This window comes from Salvelinus namaycush, chromosome 38 (genome assembly GCF_016432855.1).
Source record: "Salvelinus namaycush isolate Seneca chromosome 38, SaNama_1.0, whole genome shotgun sequence".
NCBI classification, from domain to species: domain Eukaryota; kingdom Metazoa; phylum Chordata; class Actinopteri; order Salmoniformes; family Salmonidae; genus Salvelinus; species Salvelinus namaycush.
The window spans coordinates 4,967,023-4,980,945 of record NC_052344.1 but is presented as its reverse complement, the minus strand read 5'-3'; the positions used below and the strand labels follow the sequence as shown (position 1 = coordinate 4,980,945).

Sequence of the window (13,923 nt, the reverse complement as noted above, 5' to 3'; positions counted from 1 at the left end):
CACCGGACATTGTTTCAGAAACCCTAACCTTGTGCCAAAGTAATGAGTGCCAGTTTTGATTAGAAATTAATGCCTTACTCAGAGCACCTCTCATTTGAAACAATGCAATATCTCTTTTTCTACCTACAATCACTGGAAATACTCTACAGTACATGTATGTATGAGTTCTGGCAGTTGGAGGATGTGTTCCTAGATGTGTTTTGCAGTGTTTGGATATTGCTATTTGTGTGTTTTTGTCATAATTATAGGACAGGGTAATAATAATAATATTGGTTTTGTTCAGGGGTATGTGCAATGACTGTCCTGTACAGCGGCATTATTCTGTTGAAAGACATTAGAGTTGAAACTTGTAAGATAATTCTGTCCTTCATATACTGTATTTTCTAAATAAAGAGATCAGTGGTTTTAATTAGTATACATCTTTCTATGGATAATGTTTAGGAAGTGTACACTCTCGACTCCAGCCCTTTTTACAACCTATTCAGGATAGTGTTGTCTGACTTATGTGCATTCCACATAGTTTCCCTGGAGATCAGGTAGTGTGCGAATACGTGATGATTTCTCGTCTGAAAGTGTTGTTTTTTTCATCCCAAAGTTAACGGTAAGCAAAATAGCCCCCTCCCCCTTTGGTATAGGTCTATTTATTGTGAATAAGGAATGGTGTTTTTGTAATATAATATTCATGATGCCAGGAGATAATCAGCAGATTACCATGGTGATGTAAACAGACATTCTTTGTGGGAGACAAAGGACACGCGAGACAGCAACTAACGCCATGCCCAGCAGCACAGAGACGGGGGACAACCTTGTTAAAGCCTGCTGCCTATTCAAACACCAAGCACAAGCCTAGTCTCTACGACAACAGGATACAAACACATGGGAAGTCGTCTGTTTACACTGAAAGGTTGGTAAGCATAACTATTTCTATTTCAATACTGGTGTGATTTCATTTGACGTAAAAAATAGTTTTCACTTGTTCACAAGGACCTAATAGAAAAATGCCACTTGGTAAGGTTTGGGATGTGGGCAAAAGTAAAAGTAACCTATTCGTGTGATGTCCCTGATGTTTCCAGGTTTCTTTGGTGACACATTTGCAGAGAATGACCGATGATCTCACAAATCAAATAGGAGAGGAATGTCCACACAATGGTACAGTAAATTGGATGTACTTTTTGAAGCATTGATGCAGTTGTTGCATACATTGATCACTGGTCTAGGGTGCAGTGTAGAGCTAGTAGCCTACATTACTAAAACATACTGCTTAACATGAACTTTTCCATGTTATCTATAGTGATTATCAAATGGTTTGTCCACAGCCTACACAATCAACAAAATCCAGAAAGTCAAGGTCACCTAGTGGCAGGCCTGTCAAAAAGGCTGAGAGGAAGAGGAGGTCATCCAAGAAGAGATCAGTCAGTGCCAAAGCCACCAAGTCAGAAGTGGACATTCTCAGTCCAGCAGCCATGCAGAATGTTTACTACATTTCCCACAATGCAGTTGACTGTCTGGCGTTCCGAGGCTTTGGATGGCCTGAGTCAACTAAAAAGAAAACAGCAGGAATGAAGGGCAAGAAAACAAAAAACAAAAAGTGATTCTACCACAAACCTTGCCAAGACCAAAGCAAACATTGTCAGTTTAGTACGGCTCTATTCAATCCTCATGGTGGAAATCCAGCTTTACAGCGTGATATAAATGGTAAGGCGATGTTCCCGATCAGTGGAGGCTGCTGAGGGGAGGACGCCCGGAATGGACTGGTTTCACGTTTGATGCCCTTCCATTAACTCCATTCCACTCCACTATTCCCGATTTATCAGACTGCATTCATGCTAAACGCTGCTTATGTTGCCTAAATCGGAAATGACCTTTACATTTCTATGGCAGAATTTGTAACGCTTCAGCTTTACAGATTGAATAGAGCCCTAATTATAATGTATATTTTAGTTTATCTTGTCTGTTCAAGTTTAAAATAGAACTCTGGTTACCTCTGGTGGATTGGTTGTTATTTACAGAGAACAGTGGAAAGAAAACATGGAAATACATTGACCTCTGCTGGCCAACTGGCATACCGGCATACCATACCCAGATGCTCTCAGGAAAAATTGCTGTGACTCGTGTAAAGAATGCTTCTCTGGATAATGGATGTTAAGAATAAACATGGCGAGTTAGAATAACTGCCCTACAAAACAATCTATTTTACTAGATGGTGATGAAGTATTGGAGTAGGGGTCCCTTGCTAGACAACACTATCTTATGTGATGCAACACCTTTCTCTTTTCAATTTATGACAACAGAACCAAATTCAGCAACTGTATTCACATCTGAATGAGGCCTACGATGTTAGAGAACAGCATTTCTATTAGAATTGCAAACAATGCAACTTACATGAGCTACTCATTCTCAGTACCGTAACACCCACAGAAATACAATCCATAGAACAGGCCTCCCAATTCAATTCTATTCATATGATAACATCACTCAAAAGCAGTAACTGCACTCTGTTCAGTTGTCAAAAATGGCAAGCGTAGATTGTAAAAATGCCATGTTTAGACTTGATATAAATGCTAAGGCCTGCCCTGCCCAGCTTCTTGCAAGGATAAGGCCAAGGTTCCTGAAGTGTAGAGGTTCCCACAGCAGTTAGTCATCTTTCCATATCCACTCATAAATAGCACCATCATAACATTATCTTGAAAAGTAGCTAATTACTTTAAGAACACAAACAACAAAAAGAACACTGGCCCAGTCCAGGCACTGTGAAAACCCTGCTTAGAAGACTTTTTTACAATTTATTCCTCTGCCAGTGTAACCTTAGTACAAATACTGCTTTTGATAGTAAATATTAAACGAGACGAACATTTGGTATCTATCCTCTGCAGTGTGCATCTTGTTGTTCCAATAGTCCCCATCTCTTCAATCTGCCCGTTTCATTCTATCCATGTTGTTGAGCAATCTCTTCTTTACTCTGCTGGAGGTTTCTTCTTTGCCTCCACGTCCTTTTTGAAAGCTTCTATCTTTTTGGAAATGTTGGGGACCTTAAACAGAAGTGGAGTGATCAGAGAAGAGTGCCAAAAAGAAAGAGTTCAATGACATAGGCCTGTTGTGTGTTAGGCAAATACACAGGGGAACCATTGACACATATAGTGGGTTGTTTCCTAGCGGACTTAACTCCACCGTGAAGGAAATTGGAGCAGAGACCAGGCTATTTGGAATCTCTCTCGGACTACATCGATTTGCCCAATGTCAATACTAGAAGAAAAAAATGAATTATGAAATGCCTACCTTGTGCTTATGCTTGTATGCTTTTCTTTTGCTGAATACCATATTTTTTTTAAATCAAAGTGAATCCACTACAACCACAGACTGTTTGCTCATTGTTGTTGCTCTAAGATGGCAACTCAGCGCAAATGCGCATGTGCCGCGAATTGAATCTCAACAAGGAAAGAGGGTGGTTGTATTTGATTAACGTTCATTGGAAAAGTATGGAATTCAGCAAACAAAAGACAGGCACGCAACTACAGAGGACAAACATTGGTACAGGGTAGACGTTTCATAATATATGTTTTTAAGTATTGACTTTGTCGATGTAGTTAAGACTCCAAAGCCTTACTCTGCTCGGTTGGTAGTGGAGTTTAGTCCGCGGCGATAGTTGTTCCTCTTAGTACCTCGTAGTTTTGAGCGAGGTACATCCCAACAACGTTTCCCAAGGTAAACCCAGCCTGCAAGATTATAAATAAAGTGTTAATCAAGACGGAACACGTTGTTTTTACTAGCTAGGTCAGCAGCACTGACAATGCATGGTTGGTTATCTAGCTAGCATACAACATAATTAGCCCATCATCAATAAACACATCAAAGAGACGCAGAAAGTTTGCAATACATCGTTTTCATTTCGACATCAACTCACCAAAAACTGTAGCATTGTCGTATCTAACGAAGGAGACAATGTTTTATGTATTTTAGCGATCCAGTTTCAAAGCTCGGTCGAAACAACTAGCGAAGTCATCAACAGTGTATAATGCGCATGTCATGTCGCCTTCAAAAAGCATGTTCATTGGCCACGACTCCTGTCTGCAACGTTTCTGTCATCTACGCGGGTGCTGTGTAATTAAAACGCTACTTCTTCGGTGGGGTTGATCGGCGGTTGGCATCCAAAGTTATGGTGCATTACCTCCACCTACTGTACTGGAGTGTGGGCCAGAAACAGGGAGAAACTAAATCCTACCTGCCAGCTCCGTTGCTCTTAAAAAATATAAAATATGTAAGACTATCTTATGACGTTCTACTCAATATACGTTTTAAACTAATTTCCTGTATCCCCTTCTCCCCCATACTAGATCTCAGCCTCTTTATTTCTCTCTGATACTGCCCACGCTGTAGCAATACATGCTCCATGGTCTCTGTTTCCTGGCAATAATCCCACTTTCCTGTTTGGATGCTTGCAAATGAAATTATATTGGTCACATACACATATTTAGCAAATGTTATTGTGGGTGTAGCGAAATGCTTTCTAATCACTTTTAAGGTCTTATTCAACCGGATGTGTCCCACCCTTAATCTTGTAAAAATAGTCTCCCTTCCTGCTGTCCTCCCCTCACTGACTTTCCTCTGTACTTGAAATAAATGCCTGCCCTTAGTATCTCTATTCAACTGCTCCTGCCATCTCTGCACCATCACTGTTCATATCAGGCTTTTTACCTCTGCCGTGCTCATTGAAACTACAACATCAAACATCTCTACTACTAAGTGCTTGTTTAGCCAGTACATCAACTGCCTCGTTCCCCTCCAACCCCACATGGGCTGGGACACAAGTAAATCTTACCTGTATAACCATCTGTTTTATCCTGCCATGGGTTTGTAGTACCTCATAAAGCAGGTCTTGTCTGCTACGTGAGCTAAAGGACTGGAGACTCATCAACACTGCACATTAACCAGAACAAATTACTACTCCTGCACCCACTGCAAGGCCAACAGTATGGCCATCCGCTCCGCCGTATGTACAGACAGATGATCTGTAATACTTTTCCTGACTGCCATCTCACATTCCTGCACGACAAATGCCGGCCCAGTACGTCCTGTCCTTGGATCTTTTGAACCGTCTGTGTAAATGGCCACAAAACCTTGACACACAGTATCCAGTAGCTGTTAAACAAATCAGATGGATCAACACGCTTCATATCTTTCTGGAGTCTCTCCAACACTTCTAGATCAACTACTGGAAGCGGGAGTAGCCACGGTGGATTTACAGGAATAGCTACTGTTCATTTCCACAAAGTTTGCTGCTTCGGTGTCTTTAGATATTTTTGTCAGATGTTACTGCGGAATACCGAAGTATAATTACAAGCATTTCATAAGTGTCAAAGGCTTTTATTGACAATTACAAGAAGTTGATGCAAAGAGTCAATATTTGCAGTGTTGACCCTTCTTTTTCAAGACCTCTGCAATCCGCCCTGGCGTGCTGTCAATTAACTTCTGGGCCACATCCTGACTGATGGGAGCCCATTCTTGCATAATCAATGCTTGGAGTTTGTCAGAATTTGTGGGTTTTGGTTTGTCCACCCGTCTCTTGAGGATTGACCACAAGTTCTCAATGGGATTAAGGTTTGGGGAGTTTCCTGGCCATCGACCCAAAATATCAAATTTCTGTTCCCCGAGCCACTTAGTTATCACTTTTGCCTTATGGCAAGGTGCTCCACCATGCTGGAAAAGGCATTGTTCATCACCAAACTATTCCTGGATGGTTGAGAGAAGTTGCTCTCGGAGGATGTGTTGGTACCATTCTTTATTCATGGCTGTGTTCTTAGGCAAAATTGTGAGTGAGCCCACTCCCTTGGCTGAGAAGCAACCCCACATATGAATGGTCTCAGGATGCTTTACTGTTGGCATGACACAGGACTGATGGTAACGCTCACCTTGTCTTCTCCGGACAAGCTTTTTCCGGATCCCCCAAACAATTGGAAAGGGGATTCATCAGAGAAAATTACTTTACCCCAGTCCTCAGCAGTCCAATCCCTGTACCTATTGCAGAATATCAGTCTGTCCCTGGTGTTTTTCCTGGAGAGAAGTGGCTTCTTTGCTGCCCTTCTTGACACCAGGCCATCCTACAAAAGTCTTTGCCTCACTGTGGGTGCAGATGCACTCACACCTGCCTGCTTCCATTCCTGAGCAAGCTCTGTACTGGTGGTGCCCCGATCCCACAGCTGAATCAACTTTAGGAGATGGTCCTGGCACTTGCTGGACTTTCTTGGGCGCCCTGAAGCCTTCTTCACAACAATTGAACCGCTCTCCTTGAAGATCCGATAAATGGTTGATTTAGGTGCAATCTTACTGGTAGCAATATCCTAGCCTGTGAAGCCCTTTTTGTGCAAAGCAATGATGACGGCACGTGTTTCCTTGCAGGTAACCATGGTTGACAGAGCAAGAACAATGATTTCAAGCACCACCCTCCTTTTGAAGCTTCCAGTCTGTTATTCGAACTCAATCAGCATGACAGAGTGATCTCCAGCCTTGTCCTCGTCAACACTCACACCTGTGCTAACGAGACAATCACTGACATGTCAGCTGGTCCTTTTGTGGAAGGGCTGAAATGCAGTGGAAATGTTTTTGGGGGATTCAGTTCATTTGCATGGCAAAGAGGGACTTTGCAATTAATTGCAATTCATCTGATCCCTCTTCATAACATTCTGGAGTATATGCAAATTGCCATCATACAAACTGAGGCAGCAGACTTTGTGAAAATTAATATTTGTGTCATTCTCAAAACTTTTGGCCACGACTGTAATATCCTTCTCCTGGGTGACAACAGTTGGGGTCTAACAACACCCGTGCCAATATATCCCCGGCTTCTTGGGCATTATCACTTAAATAACGAATCATGCAAAAAAAAAATACAGTTGTGAGGAATATGTTAGTTAATGTAGAGACAAACGATTATGAATATTTTTTTGGGTCAAAGCTAATTTACGAAAATGGCTATTTAGCAAGCTAGCTGACTAGCTAACATTATAAGCCATCTAGCAGGTTAGCTTTATGGGCGTTGTGACATGAGTTTGACATTGTAATTCTGGTTGTTTAAAAATCTCTTAAGGACCAGACCCTTTTTTTCAATTGTACCCTATCTAACTGCCTGTAGATCAGGACCTGAAGCAAGGATATGCATATTCTTGATACCATTTGAAAGGAAACACTTTGAAGTTTGTTGAAATGTGAAATGAATGTAGGAGAATATGACACATTCGATATGGTAAAAGATAATACAATGAAAAAAAACATGCTTTTTTGTATTTTTTTTAACCATCATCTTTGAAATGCAAGGGAAAGGCCATAATGTATTATTCCAGCCCAATAACAATTTCGATTTTGGCCACTAGATGGCAGCAGTGCATGTGCAACGTTTTAGACTGATCCAATGAACCATTGTATATCTGTTCAATGTTGTATCGACTGCCCAAATGTGCCTAATTGGTTTATTAATACATTTTCAAGTTCATAATTGTGCACTCTCCTCAAACAATAGCATGGTAGTATTTCACTGTAATATCTACTGTAAATTGGACAGTGCAGTTAGATGAACAAGAATTTAAGCTTTCTGTCCATATCAGATATGTCTATGTCCTGGGATTTATTTTTTGTTACTTACAACCTCATGCTAATCACATTAGCCTATGTTAGCTCAACCGTCCCGCGGGTGGGACACCGATCCCGTAGATGTTCATGTTTTAGGGACTCCTGAAACAACCAGCAAACCAGACTGTCGTCTTGTGAAACGGTGGATGTAAAGAATCTAGCTAGCCAAAGCATTTCCTGCAAATTTAATGTAAAAATTTGTAAGCAAAGGTATTTGCCATGCAATGCAGCTGAAGTTACATAGTTATTTTCTTGCTTATTACGCGGAGGATAAAAATTGTCTGTATGCCTATGGATGTATAGCTAGCTATGTAGCCGATATGTGTATGGACCCTAAAACGTTTGGTATAAATATTAGTTCAGAACCTAGCTATGAACCTCAGCTATCATAGCCAGTTGTATCAACCTCAAAACAGTCTGAATGACATTAATGAAGCTTATTGAGTAGAATATAATATCATTTTGTGCCAAGGATGCAAGTCGTATATACATGTAGTTATTACCATACAATGAGATCCCCACATTGTAGCCTGTACATTGAATATATTCACTGATCATGTACTCTACCTTGGCAAATAAAGGTGTGTGGTGGATATTTTAAATGACCAATAATGAGGAGAGACCAGGTCAATCAGGATATGAACTTTATTAAAAACGTATTGATAAGGGTGGCTGGTCACAGTACACACACAGATGTAGATAGAGTGAAAGCCTAATGATTCTGAGTTGGGACTTGCCTTATATAGCCCAACCTTGTTACATTTTCTTAATCCACCACAACTGTTCCAATGTGTCAAACCAACCCATAGTCTCCTGTGTTCTCGCACTAAGAACTGTTTGTCCTTAGAATAGAGGATAAGAAGAGACTTGTTCGGAACAGACAGACCTCGTCCCTGTAATATTTGTGTTGTGGAGAAATGACCAGGCAGGAGACGGGAGTACAGTTAGTTTTCGTTTAGTCAAAACCTCTCGTGCTCTACAGTTCCCGGGCACACTAGTGCGCATGTGCATTTCCTATTAGGTGTAGTAACGTAACACTGTCGTAATACATCACTGCTTAGTAACAGCATAGTAACTAATATAAACAGATGTAGATCCCAGATACTACACTCCTCCCCCATAGTGTTTAACCCCCAGAGAACAAGGTAAATATGTTAGGGAACTACTAATGCAATATCTGAACAATGCATTCTTAACATTTTTCAACTACTGGGTTGAAGCAGACTTTTCAGAGCCCAGCACAAATCCAGGGGATTATTCTGCCCCGAAGATGGAGTTTGTGTCCTAATAACTAACCCAGGTAATGTCCTTTTTCTTTCCTTTTATCTAGGACATATTAAAGTGTTTGTTTGTTTTACTCTCTGTTACCTTAAACAGCTCAACTCACAGGTCAAGCTTTTGAGGTGCCTTTCGCTGTCGAATAGGATATCTCCGCTCCTCCTGGGCTTCCGGTGGTGGGCCAGGTTCGGGTGGAAGGTCAGGCTCTGTCTCTCCCGTACGTCCACAGTCAGGAGAATAGTCCTGGGGGTCGTTATTGTTCTCTCGGCGTGTCTCTGCTGGGGCGTTGGACCGTAGCAGATGATCCACATGAACGTTGACCTGGCGATGACCAATTTGGACTTGGTAAGTCAAAGGTCCTTTGCGTTGCAAGATCACACCTGAGTTCCACAGGCTCTTGGGGTGTCTGAAATCACGTACCATCACCCTCTCTCCCTCTTTGAATTCTCTGACAGTCTTTGAGTGTCTGTCATGAGCTTTCTTCTGCTGTAGCTGGTGCTTTGCCACAGTGCTTGACAAGTCTGGTTTCAACAATGTCAGGCGGGTACGTGGTTGGCGTCTCAGAAACAGTTCAGCTGGTGTACATTCCGTTACTGTGTGTGGTGTGTTACGGTAAGTAAACAGGAACCGGGGAAGCCTTTGGTGGGTGGGCACAGACTGAACCTCGAGTCTAGGCCAGGCCTTCTTAAAGGTTTGCACGGCTCTCTCCGCTGCTCCGTTTGATGCCGGATGGTAAGGTTGTGACCGGATGTGCCTTACTCCATTGTTCTTGAGAAACATTTCAAAATTGTTTGACGTGAAAGGAGGGCCATTGTCCGATACGAGCTCCTTGACTAGTCCAAAGGATGCGAACAGGTGTCTGAGAAGATTGATGGTCTTCTCAGCTGTGGTCAGTTGAGTAGGGAACACTTCCATCCACTTGGAATGGACATCGACGACAACAAGGAAATGTTGCTTGTCAATCTCGGCGTAATCCACATGGATGCGTTCCCAAGGTGTCGCAGCCCAGGACCATGGATGAAGAGGTGCAGCAGCAGGCTTGTTGTGAACAGCTTCACAAGGTGAGCAGTGGCCTACATGCTGTTGAATGTCCTGATCCAGTCCAGGCCACCACAGATAACTGCGAGCGAGTGCTTTCATTCGAGTGATCCCTGGATGTCCCTCATGCAGGTCAGATAGCAGTCTCCTCTGGAATTTGTGAGGTACCACCACCCTTGATCCCCACAGAACACATCCTTGATCAGTGGACAACTGGTCTTTCTTGTCGATGAATGGACGAAGTTTATCGTCATTTACGAAGTTTGGCCAACCTCCTAATGTTAAGTCCAAGACTTTGGAAAGCACTGGATCTTTCCTTGTTTCCTCTGCTATGTCTGAAGCAGATATGGGCAGTTCGTCAATGAGAGAGATCTGGAAGACTGCTCTATCATCTTCACTGTCGGAGTCACTATTGCATGGTAGTCTTGATAGTGCATCTGCATTTGCGTGATCACTGGATCGTCTGTACTCAATCTCGTAGTCGTAGGCTAACAATATCAGAGCCCAATGTTGCATTCGAAGTGCAGCAAGGGTTGGTATAGCTGATTTTGGTCCAAGGATGGCCAACAGAGGCTTGTGATCTGTCAGCAGTTGGAACTTCCTTCCGTACAGGTATTTGTGAAACTTCTTCATTCCGAATATTATGCTCAGGGCTTCCTTCTCAATTTGAGCATAATTTTTCTCACTTGGTGACAGAGTCCGTGATGCAAATGCAATAGGGTGTTCTTCACCTGACGATAGAACATGTGAGATGACGGCTCCTACTCCGTATGGAGATGCATCACACGCGAGTCTCAGCTTCATCTCTGTGTTGTAGTGGGCAAGCCACTTGCTCTTTAGCAGACGCTGTTTGCAAGTCTTGAATGCTTCTTCGCATTGTGGGGACCAATTCCACTTTGTATCGGCCTGCAGCAGTTGGTGAAGCGGATGCAACAATGTGGACAAGTTTGCCACAAACTTTCCGTAATAGTTCAGGAGCCCCAAAAATGACCTCAGCTCTGAGATATTTGTGGGTGCTGGTGCGTTTACGATTGCTTCCACCTTGCTGTTGGTTGGGTGCAGGCCTTGTGCATCAATCTTGTATCCGAGATACTCCACTGAGTCCTGGAGGAACTCACACTTGCTGCGTTTCATTCTCACTCCGTATTTCTCCAGTCTTGACATCACTTTGTCCAGCACTACAAGGTGCTCTCCAACGGTTGGTGCTGACACGAGGATGTCGTCCATGAAGCACACAACGTTGTCTATACCGTCCAAGATCTGATCCATTGTGTGTTGGAATATCGCTGGAGCTGTCGAGATTCCATAGGCCAAGCGATTGAATCTGAATAGCCCCTTGTGTGTATTGATGGTCAGATACTGTTCTGACTCCGGATCCAGCTTCAGTTGCTGATAAGCGAATGCCAGGTCCAGCTTACTGAAAACCTTCCCACCAGCTAGAGTGGCAAACAGATCTTCAGCGTTTGGTAGTGGATATTCCTCTGGTAGTATGCAGCGATTTACTGTGACCTTGTAGTCACCGCACATTCTGACGGTCTTGTCTTTCTTTGGGACTACAACAATCGGAGCGGCCCAGTCGCTCCTCGCTACTTTCGTGATTATGTTATTCTTCTGTAGGCGGTCCAGTTCCTTCTCTACTGCTTCCTTAAGAGCATAGGGGACTGGACGTGGTTTGTGAAAGATAAGCTTGGTTCCTTCTTGCACTCTGACTTTTGCTGTGAAGTCTTGTATTTCGCCGTAGCCATCTTTGAAAAGTTCTTTGTGCTTCTCCAGCATGTTAGTGAGTGTAGCCTGACTCACTGGTTTGTCCTTTCTCAGACTGAAGATTTCTCCCCAGTTCAACTTGATCTTTTGTAGCCAGTTTCTGCCTAGCAAGGCTGATTTTTCTCCTTTAACAATGACAAGCGGTAGCGTCCACTCCTTCCCCTCATACCGGACTGGTACCTGGATCTGCCCTAACACAGGAATAGTGTCACCAGTGTATGAAGAAAGGCGGATGGACGCTGGCTGAAGAGGGCACTCTTTCAGTTTTTCTTTGTAGAGTCTCTCTGGAACCAGAGATACAGACGCTCCGGTGTCCAGCTGTATTTTTACCGGTTTTCCCGCTAACTCCATGTTGAGATAGATTCCATCTTTTTGTTGTTGAGCTGTGTACACTGTGGACAGTTCCAATACTGTTTCAGTAGTACCTTCCTCTTCTTGTGCTGCGTCTGACACTTTGTGCGCTCTTGCTGTGCGTTTTGAGGCTTTACACACTTTCTGTAAATGTCCAACCTTTCCACAATTGTGGCACTTTACATTTTGGAATCGACATTCACTGTGCTGATGATTATCTCCCCCACATCTGTAGCAACTTGGCTTAGACCTTTGAGATGTGGGCTGCTTTGTTCTTGTGTAACCTTGAGGACGGGACTGAGAAAAGTGTGACTTTTGTGAGCCTTTTTCACCACGTGCATCACTGACCTTGTGAACACCTTTCTGACGTTCTGCATATCCCGATAGCTCAATAGTATCCCTGTGGGCAAGCTCGAGTCCAAGTGCGATATCACAGGCTTGCCGAAAGGTCAGGTCCTTCTCTGACAGAAGCCTTCTGTGATATGCTTCACCTGTGAGACCACATACAAACTTGTCTCGAAGAGCATCATCAAGAAATTGTGCAAACTCACATGTACTTGCCAGCCTTTTCAAAGCAAGGATGTAGTCAGCCACGGTTTCCCCTTGACTCTGGTGACGTTGGTAAAATCTGAAACGTTCTGCAATGAGAATTGGCTTAGGCTTGAAATGCCTTGAAAGAGTTTCAGTCAGTTCTGCATAGTTCAACTCCACTGCTTTTATTGGTTCAATGAGACCTTTCAGCAATCCATACTCAGTTGGACCCAAAACACTGAGAAATACGTCTGCTTTCTTTTCATCCTTGATTTCATTTGCAGCCAGCCAACGCTCAAAACGCTCCAAATAGGAATCAAAATCCTCTTTTGTAGCCTCAAACTCTGGTACTCGACCAATAGTTGCCATTTTCACAGTTAATTGTTCAGTTTCCTTATTCCTTGTATTCCTTAATTTTCATCTAATTCTTCACTTCAGAAGTTTCTGCAATTTCTTCGTTCACTGCACTCATTTGTAATAATGTACACACCGTGTTACGTTCCTTCTTCCTTTTTTTTTTCTTCTTGACAATATTTCTCCACTGAGATCGCCAAATTTCAATGGGTTCAATGACAGTTTTTTTTTAATTTAACCACCAGAGGGCAGTGTCGCTATTCTGGACTCCAATAGTCTTGCTACTTGGCAGCTCCTGAACACTGTACCTGCTAGCAGTGCTTAGCCTTTTTTTTACTGGCGAAAGAAAATTAAAAAATAACTGACGAATTACATAATTATTTTGAGTTTCATTACTCACGCAACATTCTTCCCTTCAAGCAATGTCCGTTAAAGAAGTTTAATCACCTCGTCGCCACTGTAATATTTGTGTTGTGGAGAAATGACCAGACAGGAGACGGGAGTACAGTTAGTTTTCGTTTAGTCAAAACCTCTCGTGCTCTACAGTTCCCGGGCACACTAGTGCGCATGTGCATTTCCTATTAGGTGTAGTAACGTAACACTGTCGTAATACATCACTGCTTAGTAACAGCATAGTAACTAATATAAACAGATGTAGATCCCAGATACTACAGTCCCGAACATATGCAAGTTTCAGATTGACAGGGGGTGGGGTTAAGAACACGAGATGTGCACAGCCGTGGTGGATTTAGATACAGAGTTAAGTGACAAAAGCATTTTACACAACCAGAGTAACAGGATTGTACATACCTATCATTTAAAGTAATGCTAATACTAATCCCCCGCCCTCAGCCTTTCATCCTTTGTTTGTACATTTCCACTTTTCTCAAGTTTAGATAAACGTGCATGAAGCAATGTGTGCACTGCAGACGCTAGCTAGCTAGTTTGTGGCTCCAGAGGCATCTAGACAGGCTCTTCAGGGCCGTC

The 13,923-nt window shown here is 42.8% G+C and overlaps 2 protein-coding genes across 2 annotated transcripts; one reads left to right on the top strand and one right to left on the bottom strand.

The window, feature by feature from the left end:
• Positions 1 to 636: 636 nt before the first annotated feature.
• Positions 637 to 2,310, top strand: LOC120032027 (small lysine-rich protein 1). Its single transcript, XM_038977940.1, has 3 exons — positions 637 to 904; positions 1,074 to 1,149; positions 1,317 to 2,310. Exons 2-3 carry the CDS (start codon positions 1,147 to 1,149, stop codon positions 1,590 to 1,592), a joined length of 279 nt encoding a protein of 92 aa, XP_038833868.1. The 5' UTR covers positions 637 to 904; positions 1,074 to 1,146; the 3' UTR covers positions 1,593 to 2,310.
• On the bottom strand, positions 2,294 to 4,048 carry LOC120032028 (short transmembrane mitochondrial protein 1). The gene is made up of 3 exons (XM_038977941.1): positions 3,902 to 4,048; positions 3,660 to 3,713; positions 2,294 to 3,029 (listed from the first exon to the last, which is right to left on the bottom strand). The coding sequence occupies exons 1-3, from the start codon at positions 3,914 to 3,916 to the stop codon at positions 2,955 to 2,957; spliced, it is 144 nt and encodes a 47-aa protein (XP_038833869.1). The 5' UTR covers positions 3,917 to 4,048; the 3' UTR covers positions 2,294 to 2,954.
• Positions 4,049 to 13,923: the final 9,875 nt, after the last annotated feature.